Source organism: Ursus maritimus, unplaced genomic scaffold, assembly GCF_017311325.1.
Source record: "Ursus maritimus isolate PB19 unplaced genomic scaffold, ASM1731132v1 scaffold_1, whole genome shotgun sequence".
Taxonomy (NCBI): domain Eukaryota; kingdom Metazoa; phylum Chordata; class Mammalia; order Carnivora; family Ursidae; genus Ursus; species Ursus maritimus.
In genome coordinates this window covers 1,901,859-1,921,975 of record NW_024423343.1, presented here as the reverse complement: position 1 = coordinate 1,921,975, position 20,117 = coordinate 1,901,859, and the positions used below count along the sequence as shown (strand labels likewise).

General features: G+C 58.3%; 1 protein-coding gene across 3 annotated transcripts in view; it reads right to left on the bottom strand.

The window, feature by feature from the left end:
* Positions 1–7,562: 7,562 nt before the first annotated feature.
* The window catches only part of NDUFA10 (NADH:ubiquinone oxidoreductase subunit A10), a 52,585-nt gene continuing 40,030 nt past the window's right edge, over positions 7,563–20,117 (bottom strand). For 2 of the 3 annotated variants that reach the window (XM_040638381.1, XM_040638366.1), the window contains exon 10: positions 7,563–7,908. Coding sequence is in view for 2 of the 3 variants with exons in the window: in XM_040638366.1 (XP_040494300.1) it covers positions 7,840–7,908 (69 nt within the window). In the remaining variant the exon portion in view is untranslated. Of the gene's footprint in view, positions 7,909–12,790; positions 12,953–20,117 lie in introns of those variants that run through there. The other variant, XM_040638372.1, reaches the window with a different exon arrangement.

Sequence of the window (20,117 nt, the reverse complement as noted above, 5' to 3'; positions counted from 1 at the left end):
GCCGGCCAGGGCCACGCAGCCGCTCCGTCACCTGAGCCAGAGCCGCCCGACCAGAGACCACTGCCTCCCGGCTGCCCGCGGACGGGCTCTGCCCGCCCCCACGGAGCTGCGAGCACAGAAGGCTACTGACCCTGGGGACCCAGGGCTCATGGGCGAGGGCTCTGCGCTTGGCCGCCACGGCCGGGGCGGGCAGTGGACAAGTGACTAGAAGGGAGCCTTCTCCCTCCGTCCCCACCGTCGGGTCAGCTCCCGCGGCGTCTGTGCAGCGTCTGAGGGAGGGCGAGGAGGCCCTGGGCTCCGGGCTGTGGGGAGAGCACACCTCGTAAAGCCAGGAAGGCCGCCTGTCCTCGTGGGCTCCGTCCGTGAATCCCTGTGCTGTCCTTCTGAAGAGACATTCCAAGGGCCTCAGGCGCGGGGGTCACACAGCCCCATCGCAGAGTCCCGGACCTCATGCTTCCTCACTACGTGTCCCTAGACACCTGCATAACTTCTCTGAACCTCAGGGCTGTCAGGAGGAGTAGAGGAGCCCCAAGGAAGGGCCAGGCACCATCCAGGGTGGAGGAGCCCGGGCAGGAGGTCACAACTCAGGCCACCTGTCCGTCTCCCACAAACGTAGGCCAGAGTGGTTAGGGTGGGAGTGGGCCATGGTTTCAGAGCCTCACCGAAGCCCTCCACCGTCCTGGCCGTGCGGAGGGGCCGCGTGGGGCCTCCTCGCTCATTTGCAGGGACGGGTCACACCCCCTGACCGCACAGAGTAGGTGGGAGGCCCCACGGGAGGGTTCTGCCGCGTGTACGTGCTCCATGTCACTGGGAACCCCCCCCACAACGGCCCCTGACCCTTCCTGCCCCAGTCCAGGCAGCCGCCTCTGGCCAGTGCCGGAGCTGCCGGGAGAAGCCGGGCGGGAAGCAGGGGTCCGGGGCTCTTCTGCGGCGTGAGGGGTGCTCTGACCGCAGGCCGCGCCAGGTGCAGAACGGGGTGGCTCTTCCTTCACTTCCATTCTGAGACAGGGCGGCCCGCCGTCACTTCCTCCCTGAAGGGGACGCACTGTAACAGCTGTGCCGGGCGGGCCTGAGTCACACCCGCGGGGGGCTGTGGACAGCGGCTAGCAACGTGCCCTCGGGACCACAGAGCACGTTCTCCACGGACAGCCTTCCTGGCCAGGCCCCTGAGGAGGGGAGGCAGGAGGGGGCAGGACCACCAGGCCCTGTCCAGTAGTTCCCACAGTGTCTCAGGGCCTGCAGCAGACAGCGAGCCCCCAACGAGGCACTGACGGCTTGGCTGGTGCCCTTGTGACCTGCGGTGGCACAAGGGACCTTGCAGGTGTGAGGACGGATCTTGGGATGGGAACGGTCCTGACTCTGTGCGGAGCTGACGTCACCCCGGCGTCCTCAGGAGACAGTCGGAGGAGGACATGTGAGGACAGAAGCGGTGATCAGCTGGGGTGAGGGGATCCGAGAGCCAAGGATCCGAGAGCCAAGGGGTGGAGGCCAGGAAGCAGCCTCCCTCCGAGCCTCCGGAAGGATCCGGCCAGCAGCACGGCGATGTCAGGCTCCTGACGTCTGCAGCCAGCGCAGGCTGCCTGCAGCGGGTTCCAGCCCTCGGGGAGCGGTGTTGATCACGTCTGTGGGGGAGGTGTGCGCGGACCGCCCCAGGGATCAGCTTGGTGAAGCGCACGCGGGGCTCTGCCATCACCAGCAGGGACAGCCGGCCCGTCTCCTCAGAAGGGCGGCGGCTCCGACAGCCCCTCATGGAGCGCCCACAGCCCCGCACGGCCCGCTACCCTCTCCGCTTCCAGAAAGCCACAGGAGGCCTTGAGGCCGCACCCTCGTGCACGCAGCACGCCAGTGCCACGTCGAGGACCCGCAAACTCGGAGCTCGCTCCGCTGCCACGACACACAGGGGCGTCTCGGAGGAGGCCCAGGCCCAGCCCCTCTGGAATTGCGGCAGGGAAAGCCATCTTCTCTCGGGTCCCCACGCGTCCCTGCACTACCCCCGGGGGCGCTCCTCGCCCGCTGAGGCTCGTGGACAAGCGGCTTGCAGGGCGGATTTGAAGGAGGCCCGCCGACCTCACATGAGCCCCCTAGGTGAGCGAACACGCTGGAGGAGAGCAAGGGGCTCACTGAAAATAAAGGGCTGGGGTCTCTCGAGGTAAAAATGACCGTCGGATTCCTCCTTTGTGCTCACAGCAAGCCCAGACGCGCCCTCCGACCACACAGGCCGCGGTAGGGGGTGATCACCTGACCCCTAGCGCTGCCACAAGCTCTGCGAAGGGAGGCCCTGCCTGTCGAGATCACAGCGCGGTCCCTCCGCCTCCTCCCGCCCGGACAGCAGCACCGCCTCAGACAAATGGCTCGTTTTGCCGACTCTTTGCGGTGGGATTTCTAGCCAGCTGGATTCTTTCTGCAGCTAAATTACATCCTCTCAGCAAGGCCCGTTCCCCCTTCGCAGGAGGGGCTCATTTTAATTTCGGCTTTGGCCGGTGTATAGCGAGCTCTTTTTGCTTCTCATTTCAACAGAAATGAGGTTATTACATTATCTACTGAGAAAGCAAGCTTCACGTTCAGTCTACAAATACCATGGACAGTGTAGACACGGAAAGCCACCCTGAGAACGGAGTATCTAAGCGAGGTCCCCGCCCACGGGGCTAGGCGGGAGGACCCCAGGTTCTTTCCGCACAGCGTGAAGGGCAGACAAGGGCAGTGGGGCCTCGGAGCGTCCAGCAGTGCGGCACCGAGTGCCAGTGCAGGTGTCCAAGCCTCGGGACGGCGGAGAGGTCATGTCAACACGACCAGAAGTTCGCTGTCCCATGGCTGGCACTAGGACTGAGCACTGTCCTGAACGTGGAGCTCCGTCATCCTCATCAAGGTCCAGCCCCAGGGTCCTCTTCCAAAGGTGCTCTGGGGCACAGCAGCTGTGACACGGGCGGTTGGAGTGGTACGCGTCTACGTAGGACCGGACCCAGGCCTCACCAGGTGCCTCAGCAAGGTGTGGCCACCACGCCCGGGACAGCCCGTGCAGACTAAGCTGGCAGGGTCTGCCGGGGCTTCAGGGGACGACCAAGGGGTGGGGGATCAGGGCACAGGGCCAGGGGACTGGGTTCTTAGGGAGGGGGCAGCCACAGCTCTGAATCACGGGCCAGATGAACAGGCTGTGGCTTTGGACACGATTGCGGCTCAGCCCTGTGGACAGCGTGATTCCTTGACTGCACTGAAGGGCGGGAGGTGGGCGGGAGGCAGAATCTAGGGGCAGACACTGCAGGGGCTGCTGGTGTCACACCCGGTGCAGGGCTGCTGGCCGGCCAGCTGTCCAGGCATGGGTACAGGAGAGGGGCAAGCAACAGCAGGAGAAACCGTTTCCGGTCAGGGTCTGCAGTTACCCCAAGGACGGGCACATGCTGCTCACTGGCCCCCCACACCCAGACTGGCCCTGGAGCCCAGCTGCTGATGCGCTGCCTCGCTGAGCCCCAGGGGAGCCCTGGCCGTGCTCAGAGGCCGGATGCGGCACCCACAGCATCGAGTGCAAGGTGTACCACACTCAAAGACACTGGCATCTCCATGGCCTGTGGGCGGCACCTTCCCTACAGCGAGAGCCCGTGAGCAGGCAGCACAAACAGGAGGCCGGGCTACACACAGCCCTGATGTGAGAGTCGTGGCTGCTCTGAAGTAAGGGGGTCTGACACGGGCATCCACCGAACCCTCCAGGTCTGCATCTAGAGAGAAGGCTGGGTCACTGTCTATTCGCTTTTGTCTGCCCAGCACTCACACGGGAAGCACCGGGAAGAGACAGAGTCTTTCTCAGCACGACGAACCACCAAATGCGCAGGCAGGCAGGGAGCACACACCCCGGGGGTTAGACTCGGACTCCAGCGCATCCCTGGTGCCCGTCCTTGCACCCCTGTCCACCCGGTGCAAGGGCTGGGGCCCCTGGCTTCACTCCCCATGTCTATAATATGAAGATTAAAATGGTCCTTGAGCCTCCTGCCTTTTACAGAAGGTTCCAGGCCCGCACTTGGCACTGCGATGCTCAAAGGAGCGTGGTGCCTTTGGCCTGAGTGCTTGGCGGAGTCTGGTGGAGGAGGTGTCCCCAGCAGTGACCCTCCCCTCCAGGAGGGCAGGCAGCACAGTCAGCGCCCCATGTGGGCACTGACAGAACAGGGCTCCAGAGGAACGGGGGACGCGCTCCTGACACGGGGCGATAGTGGACAATATCTCAGGAGGAAGCTGCCCCCACGGCCCTGTCCCTACCCACCTCCAGACACGCTCGCCCTGCAGCCCTGTCACCACCGGCCCCCCATCCAGAGCCACCAGGAACGGCTCCTCTGCTCTTCTGCGTCAGCCCCAGGCTCGGGCCTGAGCCGCTCACCCCACCGCTGGGTCTCAGGGCCTCACGGGATTATCGCTGCAGCAGGCCGGTGATCCGAGCTGCAGGGACGGCCTGCGGCTGCAGCCCGAGCAAGTACATGCCTGGGCTGCGTGCAGTGCCGGGGACACGGGCGGCTCTGCGAGCATCCGTGCAGGAGGACTCACTACTGCGCGGAACAGTAAGACAGGTTAATGCCATGAAACCACACAGCCCTGAACGGAGTGCTTCCAGAATGCAAGGAACAGCTGGGTCTGACAGGGAGCTCCCCGGCGCCGACTCAGGAAGGGCCCTGACGAAAATGGGGGACTACTGTGATTAAGACGTTTCAGGAGTATGGACAAACGAAAAGTATTTACACGTTTAAAGACAACACTTTACCGTGTCATCCGGCTTTCTGTGAGAAGAATCCTTCCCTAAGCTGCCTTCAGAGATCGCGGTCCAGGGGCAGCGAGCCACACGGACGACCACAGGTTGCACGGGGAAAGTTCAGGCTCTTTTGAGGAGTTTTTTTTTCTTTTTAAAAATGTATTTATTTCAGAGAGAGAGCGAGCGAGCATGTGTGCACGAGTGGGAGGGGTGGAGGGAGAGGGAGAATCCCAAGCAGACTCGGTGCTGAGCGCGGAGCCCGACGTGGAGCTCAATTCCAGGACCCTGAGATGATGCCTAAGCCGAAATCAACAGTCAGATGCTTCACTGACTGAGCCACACTGGTGCCCCTCGGGGAGGGGTTTCTAACGGGGCTCCGCAGCCCGGGGGAATGCAGGTGGGGGTCCCCGTCACGGGGCATCAGAACGAACCCAGGAGGAGTGGAGGCCTTTCCCTGAGCATATCTCCCCGTTCAAGTGGTGGACATGTCACAGTGCCCTTTCCTTTATGAAATCCAAGATGGTAACAGGTGATCCCTCTCGATGGGAGTGACGACTCAGTCTCTGCCTCTGCTCTCTGGCTCATGATTTTCCTAAAGCAAAGCCTCGGATTCCCAGATTTTATTTCTGTCCAGATATAAAACCTAGAATTACTCGGGCACATTCTTCCATTCATCGAATCCAGACCAGCCAGGGGCTGCTGTCTACACAACTTTCCCTCTAAAAGCCCAAATGGATGACAGTAATTGTGGCTTTCTCTCCACCCCTACTCTGCCAACCCCCCAAATCCTGCAGATCTGCACCCAGTGTGAGCACGGACCGTGCCTTCCTACGAGAAAGCAGCTGCCTGCCTGCCTCTTTGTTCTGACATGTGCACGGCTACGAACAACCGATCCAGAAATGGGAGCTGCGAAACAGGACACAGAAAGATCCCAAGCTAAAGGAGTGGCCAGCAGGCTGTTGAAAAACTGGGCTTTTGACGAACGAGATGGGTTTTGGGGCTTCCTTTGTCTCTGCAGTAGTCCAGAACCCGACGTAGCTGAGTCTGCTGCCACACCTGCTCCTTGAGGGGGAAGCCTCCTCACCCACGGCTCTGGCCACACACCCCGTCTACAGGAGCGGGGCTGGCGGAACGAGGCGGCCGCGGGCGCGCACGGCGAGGACTGCATGCGACGTGGATGTAAGAACTGCCTCCAATTCCCTCTGAAAGCCTGTGGACACACCAGCATCGCTCCTGGTCCTCGAAGCTGGATGGTCCCACACGGAGTAAACACACATCGTGTTATTTGACCTCTGGGGCTTCTAAGGGGTTGTGAGCATTTCTGGGAAACTAACTCGTGGCTGCTCCGAAGTAAGGGGGTCCGACACGGGCATCCACCGAACCCTCCAGGTCTGCATCTGGAGAGAAGGCTGGGTCACTGTCTATTCGCTTTTCTCTGCCCAGCACTCACACGGGAAGCACCGGGAAGCGACACAGAGCCTTTCTCAGCACGACGAACCACCAAGTGCGCAGGCCGGCAGGGAGGCGCACACCCCGGGGGTTAGACTCGGACTCCAGCGCGTCCCCGGGTGCCGTGCACACAAGCTGGGAAGGACGAGCCCATGTTCGGAGCAAGCCAGCTCCCACCCAAGCAGTCCTGACCACACGGCAGACCCGCCACCCGTTGGGGACGCCGCCACGGAGAGCGAGCTCATTATGGCCGAGACATCAGGGACAGCCAAGATAATTAAAGATGTTTTTCTTTTCCTTCCTCCTCTCCTTAATGGTCTGTGAGGCACTTAGTCCAAAGACACTCCAGAGCTGGCCGGGTGCCGAGCGCACGCCCATGCAGCGATGAAAGCAGCGTGTCGCGGGCAAACACAGGGCTTCCACACTGAAGTCTGACTCCAACTCAGACGCTGCTGGGACACTTTCTTTTCAACTGTTAAACACCCCTCCCCAAAAAGGAAGGAGGGATGGGGAAAGGAAGGAAAGAGGAGAAGGAAGAAGGAGAGGGGAGGGGAGGAGAGGGAAGGGGGGATGATGGAGGGGAGGAAGAGAGGAAAGCAGAGGGAGGGAGGGGACTTCAGGGGAGAGAAGGGAGGGGAGCAGGGAAGCTGGGGAAGGGGAGGGGCTGGAGAGTGGTCTGTGGCCTCCTCTGCCCTGTGCACTACGGGGACGGCGGGCCGTGTGCCTACCCAGCGAGCACCTCAGCAAGCACGGGGAGCAGGTGCCCGAGCAGTGGCCAGTGCAGCCTGTGTGGCCGAGGAACTCAACTCTACGCTGCACTGAACGTCAAGCACCCACATCTCAACGGGGGCAGCGGCGGGGCAGCTCTGTGGGACTTACCGCTCACAGCCGCCGGCTGCCCCGAACGCTCCCTGTACAGCGAGCTGGCAGGAAGCTCCCTTCTGTTTTCTACGTACAGACATGTGGCTCTCCCTCTCCGTACAGAGCTCCTTCCTGTGCTCTCGGAGCCTGCGCTTCCTTCCCAGGGACAGATGTCCAGGCCAGCGGCTGACGGTCATTGTGCGAGACCTCTTCCTGGCTCTGGCCTCTCCCCCTCACGTCGTCCCTGCTCTCCCCGGCCGTGGCTATGCCGCCAAATCGGGTGGTATCCACGCTTCAGAAAACCTCTGAGCCCTGGCCTCCGTCTCAATAAACCAAACCCACCACAGCACATGGTCAGTGACGTGTAAGCAAACACGTGTGTGCACAGACACATACGTGATGTGTGCGGCTACGGACGTATGATGGAGGGAAACGCTGTGGAATCGGTTCTATTTCTTGAAGTCTGAAGAAACCAAGTACCAACTCTGCACGACCCAGAACACAACACAGAATGAAATTCTTCTGGTAACATCTGATCTTTAATAGATTTTTTTCCCAGTGATAATTATGGATCATTGCCAAACAAAGCCAGAGGCCGCAAAGCCTCCTAAACCAAGAGGCCCATCCCTCGCCCAGCTACTCTACAGGGCAGCCTGCTCCGGGCCCGGCCGTTCCTCCCACGGTGCCATTTTTGGGTCCTTTACCCCCCCCCCCACATTTTACAGCTACAAGAGTCCACAGGAGTGGGGCAGACGGGAAGCGTCTTCGCCATCGCGATGCAGACCATGGAGGACGGTCCGTCACTTCAGCCAGATCCACTTGTCGCCCACGTCCGCGTTGTACCCGGGGCAGTACCTGCGGCCCGGCAGCTGTGGGAGGGAAGGCCACGGTCACGAGGGTTCACAAGGCACACGAGCCCCCGGCTCGCCACAGCGGCCTGCTCGACGGCAGGTCCTGCTGAGAGTGGAAGCGCCCCGCGGGAACAGAGCTCCGCTGGCCCATGTGCGCCCACAACGTGCAGGCGTCTGGGGTGGCCTCTGGCCTGGGAAGCAGCCTGTCTGTTCTCAGGCTTTGAGGGTCATGATTTGAAAAACCCATTCACACCTCCAGAGGGCACTGCTTTCCCCAGTGTCGTGGCTGGCACAGCACACTCTTGGGAGAACTCAGGTGAGTTTACCACGGGGCCCTCTGTCCTCTGCGATCCATGGGGCAGGTTATGGAAGCGGACAAGGGAGGGTGGTGAACACCAGGGCCCACCTCAGCGGGAGCTCCGAGGAGCAGGGGAAGGAAGCGGACTGAACCCAGGAGGGCTGTCTGTCGGGGCAGCAACGGGACTAGGAGGACAGAGGTCTCCTGCCGGCCCTCCCACGGTGTCCAGAGAGACCACGCCACGTGGCCACAAGCCCACTCCCACGGGCAAAGGAGCCTTCAGCAAGAGTCAGGGACCATGGGCTGAGTGGCCCCAGAAGGCAGCGCCTGCCACAGTGCAGGGTGGACCTGCGACGGAGCCGCGCACGGTCAGGGAAACGCTCCAGCACTGTCTGTCCTGCCAAGTTACGTAAGTGGGAACAAAATATTGAATTTACTTTTTCATATTTTCAAATCAACGTGGATAAACAGATTTGTCCATACTACATACAAAAATCTTCCACATTCTGCCCTTAAGCACTCAAGTATTTTAAAAAATAAATCAGTCTTCCCTTTATCCTAATCAGCAAAAGGCACCCAACCGCAGCCACACAAAGGGAAGTCACTGATGGGGGCTCCGAATGCCACTGCCAAGGCCAGACAGAGCTCTGACAACGGGCTGGGTCTGAGGCCCTGGACCCACGCTCTCCTGTGCGGGTCACGCAGGTCTGCAGGGGGATTCTGTGGCCTGCAGAGGAGGTCGGGCTGCCAGGGGCCTGGCAGGAGGGCTGAGCCTGGGCACGCCAGGGCAGGAGACCAGTACAGGCTGGCTCTGCTTCTCAGGCCTGGGATACCCTGTGAATGGGGCCATCCACGTGCCAGGAGCATTCTGGGAATAAGAGAGGAAAACAAAATACAAGACCCAGCTCCCCAGGAGTCCAGAGTCTTGGGGAGAGACTGGCAAGGGAGGAGGCACCACACCCCCACGGCCCACGGCAGCACCGCAGGGGAGCCCAATGGGGAGCGTGTGTGTGCAGCTGCCCGCAGAGAGGGGGGCAGTCTGGGGGACGCAGGCGCCCGGGCTGCTGCACAGACTACAGCACACGGCGAGTGTCAGGAAGATGTCAGTTTTTCCGCTCTGATTCCAACAAGCACTTGGGAATAAGGTGGGTGCTGGGCCAGAGCAGCGGTGGTAGCGCCCGGGTGAGGGCCGCAGGGACTAACACCCGTGTCTGGCTTCCTCGGGCCTCGGGCTCAGAAAACCCTGCGTAAGTGGAGCAGGGGGAGGGCAGGTAGTGGCCCAGGGAAGGTGAGCACCGAGCCCGGCCGTGGACACTGTGGAGAAGGTGAGCGGCAGCGGGACGGCTGGGTCTGAGACTGCAGAGACGGGGCTGTGCTGGGGATCCACAGGTACGCCGCCACCAGCCAGCAGCCGGGACGGAGCCGACGCCACCCGAGCCGACAAGGGTGCCCGGGGAAGAGCATACAGAAGATGCGTGGAGACACTGAGCCGCGGATGAAGATGGTCTGGACTGGGATGGGGCAGCTGGGAGAAGCTGGGACTATGAAGACGACTAAGAGCGCGTGCACCCACGTGCGCAGAGGGGGTGTGACAGAGTCCCTGTGTCAGGGAGGGGGGCTGCGTCAGGCAGAACAACGCCCCAACCCCAGATCCTGTGCCCGCGAGACCTCACACGGCACAAGGGGCTTGGCAGATGCCCATGGTTCACGCGGGCCCAGGGTCTGCACAGGGGACCGCGAGAAGGTCAGACCAGAGGAGGAGGTGAGGCCGAGTGATGGGGCAGGCACCTTCGGAAGGCGGGAGCAGAAAGGAACAGCCTGACCTGGCAGCCCTGCCCCACCCTGACCCCATGCTCCGGACCTCCGGAGCCGCGACACAACACGGGTGAGCGGCTTCCTGCGTCCCAGTACAGCAGCCACAGGACACACGTGCTGGGGGCGTGTCTGTACACGCCGATGGGGCACGCTGACGGAGAGGCCCCAGCCGCGGGAGACAGCGGGCAACTCGCCGAGGATAAGGAGGGAGGGCAGGCCGGAGTGCCCTGGGCCCGTCCCCCGTCTGGGGGCCCCCATCCAGCAACACTCGGCAAACGGCCGCGAAGGCACAACAGCCCCAGCAGGAAAGCACTGTGGCTTTGCAGTGTCCCAACAGTGGGCTCACCAGAAAGGGACTTCTCTTCCTGAAGGACCACCCCCAGCACCATGCCAGGGAACAGAGAGCTGACCGGTCAGGGAAGGGCTCAGGAAGGCTCTCGAACGTCTCCCACACCTGTGGCGAGCCACTCGGTGGCAGCAGTCCCCAGCTTCCGTCAGCAGAGTCCCCGGGGCTCTGACAGCAAGATGTCCCTGAGCAGTGGCAGCCCCCATGAGGAAGGGCCGGTGTGCAGCAGCAGAGTGGCTCTGCTCGCGTCTCTGCATGGCGGATTTCAAGCCACAGAGCAAATAAAAGCTGGCAGACCATCAAAGCTGCTGAGCCCGGCCTCACAAACCTGCTCGGGGCAGTGGTTCGCTGGCCTCTGATTTTCAGACCCTCAGGGTCCCTCCAACGGGGACCCCAAGGAGAGTTTCTGTTCGGAACATTTCACACTGAGGGAATGCAAAATAAGCTTTTTCTTTTCCATTTCTTCCTATCTGTATCTGCTCATTTAAATAAACCTGCAAACCACCAAAACCCAGTTCATACCTGCCACATGAGAGAACACACGTGTGCTGCCCTGAGAAGACAGCGTGTCGTCACCTTCCCACACGGGAGCGCCACTCGGGAACCCACACCAAGACACCCGCCTGGGCCCGGCCATCCCTCACCGCACACACACCTGCAGGTGTGCATCTGGGGAGAAGGGCCGTCGGCCCGCCCTGTACCTCCTTCCTCTTCGTCCTCCCTCCACCCGCTACCGGGAACATGGGTGCTGGCCCGTCCACGGAGAGAAGGGCCACGCCTGGGGGAACGGCCGTTAGCTGGGAGAGCTCTGCGGGACGGAGCTGCGAGCACGTCCAGCGCACATGCCTGCAGCCTTGTGCTGGAGAAATAACCACCCAGTGTGTTCAAGCCACAAATGCCAGGTTTTGTTTTTCGTTCTCCCAGCTGAACTTACTTCTAATCTTAATTCTTTCCTTCCGGCACAGGAAAATGTTTCAGAAGAAATCGTGACTGGCGGAAGGCCCCCTTCACTACCTACATGATTTCATTCAAAAGCTCTGTGAAGATATTACATCCACTGTTACTTATGAAGTGTTTAGAGAAGAAGGAGGGAAGTAGGGGAGAGGGAGCAGGGGGAGGTGGGGGAGGAGGGGTGAGGGGGAAAGAGAAGGGGGGAGGGGGAGGGGGAGGAGGAGGGTGCACACACTGAAGTGGCCTGGACGTTGCTGCAGGTACACAGGACAAGGGAGGAAGGAAGACAACCAAGGCCACCCAGCCCTTCAGTGCTCCCTGTCCGAGTCCCACACGGCACACAGCACCCAGGACAACGTCGCACGTGCTAGACGTCTGATTTGGTGGCACGGTGCCTGGTCTAAAATTTTCAGAAGGCTATCTCCCCACCTTCCCCATTTCCCATTAGAAGTCAAAGAGTGAGTTTACTAAAGAGAAAACCCTGTAAACACAAAGACGCAGAATCAAAGCCCTTTTCCACGGGGTGGCCAAGCTGCCCTGTGCCCGAAATGCTGGCGAGCTGGCCCCGCTGGGGTTCTAGTGCTGAGTGGGCCCCACGCCCCCGTGAACCTGGCAGTCTGGGCAGGGGGCAGCCCAGAGAGGCTGCTGCTCTCCTGGAGGGGCGTGAGGCCAGGCTTTCCCCCTGGGGTCCCCCTGCATAGCCCCACCACTCAGAGACCAGGAGCCTGGATGTGGGGGCTGCCTGCAGCTCAGCGAGCCCCTCCCCAGGCCCACGTCCCCCCACTGGCACCATTCCGACTGGCACAGGAGAGACGTAAAGAGTCAGGGCACCACGGTGCTCGCAAAATCATTCCCAATTTCCTCCGGTTATTTAATTATGCAAAATCTGTGTGTCTAAGGTCAGGCCTAATTTAAACTAACATTTACAACAGTGGAAACTGTGATAGCCCTGACCCTCTTGGTAAGTAGCACACGACAGCTTCCTGGGGCACCCCCAGCCACACACACAGGCACGCACGTACGCACTGCTAGCACACTACCCCTGGGAGGGTACGTGCAGAAGAAACTTCTTGCAGGGCTGCCTCTCAGGGGCCAGGAGCTGGGGGACAAGGAAGGTCAGTTACTGCTAACTGCACACTCTTCATACGTTTTGTATTTTCTAGCACACATTTCTTTTTTTTTTCCCCTAAAAGAAAGGCTAAGTAGCTTGTCCAGATCAACAGCAAGGGTGTCCATGGAGCTAGACTCCGAACCCCTGTCCTCCGGCTCCGAGTCCACGCCCACCCGCTAGGCCACCAGCGCCTCCGGCCCCGCGCACGCAGCCCGTGGGCCCACCACCACCCAAGCTGCCAGTCCCTGCTCTGTGGAGCTTTCCTGATGAGAAGTAACCCTTCGATGTGCCCTCCAGATTTATGTGCTTAAGGTGAACTTCTAGAAGTGGAACTGCTTACTTAAAGAAAAAATAAACACAGATGCTGACACGGCAATCAGAATGGGTTTGAATTTAATGTGCACAAGAGTCTGGTCCAGATGATGACGCTCTGCTCGCGCTGCGAGGGTGAGTCAGGCCTCCCACGTTCCCTCGTGGATTTACCGCCTAGCATAGGGTAGGTCAACTACGGCCCGCAGACCAAATCCGGCCGACGACTGTTCTGTAGAAACAAGGTTCGCCGGAGCTCGGTCCTGCCGCCTGCTTGCACTCGGCCCCGCAGCAGGACGGAGCCCTTGTGGCCGAGGGGGCGGGGCTGCAAAGCTCAGCTGTGTATTCTCTGGCTGGTCTTAAAAACGTGCTGCCCGCTGCACTAAGAGAAAGTGACTGGGTGACGACGGGATCAGGGGACAAGTAGCCAGGCAGCTCCAGGGGAGGCTTCAGAGGCGGCCGAAACAGGGACCTTCTGTATGCAAAGCAATGCCACTAAGTCTGACTGTGGGCGAGTTCTGACTCTGGGAAAAGTGGTCCATCATGAAATGCTACAAGCCAGGTTGGTATTTGGCCCGTGAGGTGACTAATGAGGTCGGGGGTCACACGCGGAGACTTCTCCCAGCCGCTTCCCTCACGCACACAGCAGGGACGCTCTCCAGAGCTTCGAATGCCAGCAGCTTGGACAGAACCCAGCTGAGAGTAAATTACATATATTCACTCATTCTCCTGGAAACAAAACTTTGAATTCCCTCTACATGTGAGCACGCTGTGCCCTAGCGGTCTTGAGAGGCATGAATAAATCCCATTTTCTCTAACCTCATGAAATACACAGAATACCTAAAGCTAATCAGAGAATGGAAGCACAGGAGGAGGAACCGGGTCTGACCCACGGGAACAGAGGCTTCAGGTACAGACGGGAGGTGGTCGGCGGAGAGGAGGACACAGCGTCGGGGGCAGCCCGGGCAGCGAGGGCGACAAGATAGTGCAGAGCACGCCCTGCGGGAGCAGCCACAGTGACCACAGCCCACCTGGACCCCCGCATCCCTGGCAGCAGCTCTGCTGCTCGGTATGGGCCACATGAGGGCCACCAGACCAACCCACGCCACGGAAGGGCTGCAGCTTTCCCCACCATCCGGACACTGGACAAACGGGTCAGGCTGGCTAGTATCCATGAGCAGAGAGCTAGAGGGGAGGGCCTCAGGCAGAAAAGGAGGCCTGTCAAATTGATGGGGACATACTTGGTCTGGGGCTGCGCACGTCCCTGCTCGTGTGGGGCGACGCTCCCAGAGGCGGGCAGAGGCCCCTGGACAGAAAGGGCATTCCTGGGGGCTGCCGGGTGCTCCCCTAGGGCTGAGGGACTCAGCTCCCAGCAGCCAGGGCTCACCGCACACCGGGGTACCAAGCTAACTCTTCCCTAGTCAGGCTGCTCAAGACTCACCAAAAAGCTAAGACATCAAACCCCAAAAGCTTAAGCTGATTTGCAAGTATCTTAAATGCCTCCCAGAGTACACATTCTAACGCTCCTCGAGGGAACAAAACAAGATCAAGTACTCAAAAACAAGAGACCTCACAATGGACGGCGACCACCGAAAAGTCTCTAGCCCTGGAAAGGGGAAAATGCAACCCGTATCCGGGGGAGAACAGATCAAGCCGACTCGGATGTAACAAAGATGATAAATTAGAAAACAAGACTGTTGAAACAGCTATTGTAAAAATATTCAGTATGCTTATGGAATTAAGTGAAAAACGAAAGTAATGAGAAAACCAGAAAACATAAAGGAAACAAATAAAACTTCTAAGGTTAAAAAAAAAAGACTTCTGAAATAAAATTCCACCGGATGGATGTGGTGGCCCCGACAGTATGCTGCTCCGATGTCCCCACAGAGCCAGCTGCCGCCCGTGTCCACCACCCAGTCATGCTGGGCCACACACCCACGGAAGGCGCCTGCTCAGCCCAGCCGGGAGCAGCAGACGGTCTAGGCCCTCCTATTCCTTCAGGACATGGGACTCTGCCAACAGGTACCGCTGGCCCTGGGCCACCCCATCGGTCAGATGCACCCTGCGCTGCTGCTACACCTCCCTCCCTCTCCTGTCCCAGAGGGCACAGGGTACCGAGGGCCACAGGCCCCCCTGCACCTCATCTCTCTCCTCCTGACTCTTCACAGGTGTTTCCCCAGAAGTCTCCTCAACATCTGATCCTATCTCGGCTGCTGTTTCTTGGAGGACCCAAACTAACACAATGAAATTAATAGCATGTTGTATAAACACGAGCAAACATCTGTGAACTTGAAGACAGGACAACAGAAACTATCCAAGATGAGGCACTGAGACAAAAAGGCCCAAAACAAATGGACGGAGTCTCAGTGACCTATGGGTCACGAACTATCAAGAGTCCCCAGAAGGGGGTAAGAAATGACATCTGGGGAAATCATAACTAACCATGTTATAAACGATAAGGAAACGACAGACGGCTCACACCCAAGACGCTCCATGAAATCCAAGCAGGATAAGCACAGAGGCACGTGGTCACCAGACGGCGGGGAAGTAGTGATAAAGAGATCAAGATATGGTCTCAAAAGCAGCCAGAGAGAACAGGTCCCTCAGGCACAAGGACAGCACACAGCAGGACTTCAGACTTTCCACAGAAGCCGTGTGGCCAGGGGTCGGGGGCGGTCTCAGGATGTAGGAGGAAACGAGTGGCCAGTGCAGAAGTCCACGCTGGGTGATGCCATCTATGAAAATGAAACGGAAATACGGTAACTTTTTCGAGTAAGAACTAACATTTCAAGACCTGGGCCATGGGAACAGCTACTGCAGGAGGCGACTCGGGCCACCTGGGAGCCACCACGTGGAGGCCTGGGCCTGCACAAAGCACGCACCAGACAGCACAACTATGAGCCAGGGTGAAAGGTCATGAAAACATCTTAGCTTCTTTTAAAAATAACTGGCCGTGGCAGAGGCCAAGGGAGCTGGACAGAAGTCACCCCACTGTGCATGGGCTGGAAGGATGTGACTGGCTGCGCGTGAGCAGACGCTGGCAAGGCACAGACACGCACTGTAACAGCCCAGAGCGGTCGGAAAGGAGAAACCAAAAGGTATAGTAAATGAGTCAGCAGTAGAGACAAAACAGAAGAGGGAGATGATCAACTAAGCCCAGAGAGGCCAGGAAAGACAAAAGTACAATATAAACCTAAACCTCACTCGCTACAGGGTTGAAGTGTGAGGTGAGAAACAGGAGGTCCCCCGCTCGAGGAGCCCTCGCCTCTACCCAGGGAAGCCCCCTCCCAAGGTCAGAGAGCGGTGGCAAAGGCCCCCAAGTCACTCGCTCACGCACGAGCCCCTCGTTCTTGCCGAGACGGCCGCTGGCTCTCGCAGTCCTGCTCACTAGCCAGCGCCGTCCTCCTCACGCAGCGCCTCTTGTGCAGACGTGCGGCCAGAACCGCGGCTTTGTGAGAGCACACCTCGGGGAAGAGTGTCCAGGGAGCCCCAGGACAGGGCGGCAGGATGCCCTCAGGAAACAGCCCTCAGGAGGAAGCCAGCCCCAGCTCCGGCACAGGCGCCTCCCCATCAAACAAGCGTCGGGTCCCCAAGCAGCCGTCCCTGAGCAAGCACGTGACCGGCTACTCTGGCCTCTGCCTCGTCTTCGCCCCTTGCTCTTCTGAGAACGCTTCCTGTGGCCAGCTCCTCCTGCCCAGCTCCTGCCCCTTCCTCCAGGAGCCTCCCAACGCTGACAGGGTGACCGTGTCCTCTCATCCCTCGTCTCTCCTCTCGGTGCCCAGTGCGGTCACTTGCCTACTTGTTGATGCGAGTGGTCAATCACCGACTCCCACCACCAGCACCGCCTCTCGCTCTGACGCCACGAGGGGCAGGTGGGTGCCGTTCTCCTTGGAAGGAGGTCAAGTGACCTGCCCGAGCCACCTGGCTGCAGGCGGCAGCTGGACCCCCAAGTCTCAAGTCCAGGAATATCATTTTCCATGACACTGTGCGCGGATTAAACTAAACCGTAGCTCCTAGTGTGCGCTAACTTTGGAAAATGATGTAATAGCCTTGCCCATCCCACCGGCATGCTGCCTCCATTTTTACCAGATTCCATTCATTCCTTCCCATGTTCTGTTTGCCCGCTAGTCCGTAGGTATGGAGCTCTGCTGCTCTAGTTTCTAGATGTGAGGTGCCTGGGTGTATGTCAGGGCTCAGCCCCCACTCCACGCTGGCCTGGGGGGTGGGCTCTCAGGGTCTCCCACCCCCTTTCAGGTTTACCGCCAAGTCCTGCCAGGGAACTTCGGGCTCCTGGCAGGTGTGTCGGGGGCACTCACAGACGGTCACAGTGCCTTATCTGAGTTCTCCTGGAGAACTAAAATAGATGTGTTAATTCCAGCACCAAGTCCTTTGTCGTGGGACTGTAAAAAGGTGAATTTTTTAAAAAGGATCAGATGAAGCCCTGCCTGTCTTGGATCTGCTTCACCCCACTGTGGTAGAAACTGGGTTCTATCAGGTACGACAGACTCCACTCTTTTCAGACGCTCAAAGAGCTAAGGAAATCTAGAGTGACTTGGGGATTCCAATTTCCAACTTCTGTTATCCATTATTACATATAAATGCTAATGAGCTCTAAGAATTTTTCATTAATTTTAAAGAACGTTGTAGAAATTATTTAGTAAAGTCACTTCTTTGATACACAATTTCCCCGATTTTCCATTACTGCTAAGCATAAATCAAGTCTAGAAACTCTGAAATCAACCCCCCAAAATCTTATTTTATCAAAGACAATTTTCAAAAGCCATCTTTTTAAGAATAAGTGTCTTCTATTTTTAGCACCAACACCACAGCCTGTTACAAATACATCCATATTTAGCTGCCAAATTCACTGCCGTAAGTATCACGGTACCGTACACTCTAAATGACTCATATTAGCTGGGAGTGGAAAAGCTCCTAACTCAAGCCCTTGTCTGAAGACCTGAAAACAGTATTCTTTCTAGAAATTCTGAAGCAGAAGTACTGAGGGCACACACTGCAAAATCCGGGCCCCCGCGGTTTATCGGGTTGCGTGCAAGGACGTCACCCGGTGACTTGGCACAAGCAGAGCCCCAGACACCACAAGACAATCTGCAATCACACGCAACCCTAATCACCCCGTGAAAAGTCCACGTTTTACACGAACTTTCCCATCCCGGGGACCCACGTTCTCTTCCACACGTGGGAATCTAACACCGGGGCACGCGGACCAACGACGAGTCTCAGGCCCGCACTCCGCACAGAGCGTGGAGCTGCACACGCAGCGAGCGTTAGCGAGTCCCCCAGCCCCACGAGCGAAGGGCAACTGCAGACACCACGCATTTCCTCTCACACTCAACTGAACAACTCCAAACGGAGAATCGGTAATTTCACACAAACAGGTACCAAATTAAGTTCTGAGGCCTGCCCATCGAGCAATCTAGGAAGCCTTCTCCGTCAGCGCGCTGAGGTCCGCTGACCCCGAGCCTCCCGTTTACTGCAAGCCTGTCTTTATCCAAGTGAACCCCAAGAGGCAAGAGCACACGGTGCCACCGCATTCCAGCTACGAAGCGTCGCTATTCTAGACAACGCTGACTTGGTGCTGAGACAAAAACAACTTGAGAGAGTAAAGAAATAAAAATAGCGGAGAGAAAGCAGAAGACTCTGTCGTCCTGGCAACTGTCTCGGACACAATCGCATTCGCGGAGGGAGCACCGTATCTTAATAGCATCTGGCCTCCCTAAATTGAAAAGACACTGAATCGGCAAAGCGGAAACCAATTCACAGCTTGTCTGCCCCAAGGAAGGACTGCACAGAAATAAAAAGTGACCCAATACAGTGTCTGAAAAATGACTGAAAAAATTAGCAGGCTGCTATGCACATATCAGCACTCACTGAGCGTTCAGCGGTCCATTCCAACAACAGAAGGGCGTCCGAGTGAATGGGAAACGTATGGATACATAGAGTCAGACTGCAGACACTCGTGTCCCTCTGCAAACGTGACTTCAGGAGAAACCTAAGATTGGCCAGTCATCTGGAGTATGATGGGCGCCCAAAAGCCACTCTGACTCCAGCCAGACCAGCAAAAGAGCAGAACAAACACCCACAGGATCAGCAAGACAAAACCAAATTTAAAAATCCTATTCATATGGAATCTTAGATCCTTTCCATCCTGAAAAGGTCTGTCTTCACTAGTCTGACCCCCAGGTCACCACCAGAGCTAACCAGGAAATGCTCACCCCATGCTGTCACACAAGGACCCCGAGCCCAGCAGTGCACGGCGCCCACCCCGGCTGCCCCCAGGCTGCTGTGTGCAAGGGGCTGCAGTGGGATGGAGGCGCATATGTGCCCTCCAGGGAACCTTGCAGCCTCCAGCTCAGATAGCCTCTCTGCACTTAGCAGCTCATTCACACTTGGAAAGAACCACCCTGTGGCAGCAGCTTGAGGCCCTGTACACCCAAAATTAGACGTCCTTGTACACAGCTTCCCCGTCAGCCCTGCCTCCCTACTCTCACCCCTGCCCCAGGTCCCCTTGTCCCATGCACCCCACCTCCATCCTAGCCAACCCTCCAGAGGTCCTCTTTCTTACTGCCAACCAGCACAAGGGCACCAAGGCCCTCCAAAAATCTGGCCTGTGCTGCATACCTGCTACTTGCCAACAGAAGCACTCACAGGCCAGGACAACATCTTCCGAACCACCACCCCAGACTTCTGTCCTCCACATCTTCCCTCATTAGGGTGCTACTCTGAGCTAACTAACCTCTGAGCCCCACTCTTTCCCTATCTCTGAAATGCACCTCAGAGGATTTCTTGTAGTCAACGAGTAATAACAAATAAACCCCACAGATCACCATAAATTTAGGACTAATAAAGTCTTTTCTAAGTCTTCTCCTTTTCTTTCAAATACACGACCCGGTACCCCCAAACCAGCCGTCCTGCCTCTAACCTTCACAAATGTTGCTCCTTCTCCCCCAAAACAGGAAGGGAGGCCCCTCTTCTATTTGGCAAGGGACCCCAGGCCCCTCTTGTCCTTAGCAAACCATCGCCTTGTAAATGTCGAGATTCTTGACATGTGACACTTGAACCCCCACCACGAACTTGGAACTACACTGTGTCCTATGCTCACGCATGTGTGGTTCCCACTGGTCAATGAACCTGTAGGGCACAGGAACCGGGTCTGTCCCTGCGTCTTCTGCACGGTGTCTGTGCTCGGTGTGCAGTGAAAGGGCACAGATGGACACTGGCACAGGAGAGCTCCCAGTGACAGGCCGTGCTCTGCAGGAAGAAGTGGCCCGCCACACTGCACGAACTCCATCCTCAGTGCCGAGCTAGAAACTGGGTGCTTAACTGCAGGCCATCAGAGGAGGAAGGAAACACAGAGCTGAACCCTCAGTCCATCAGCT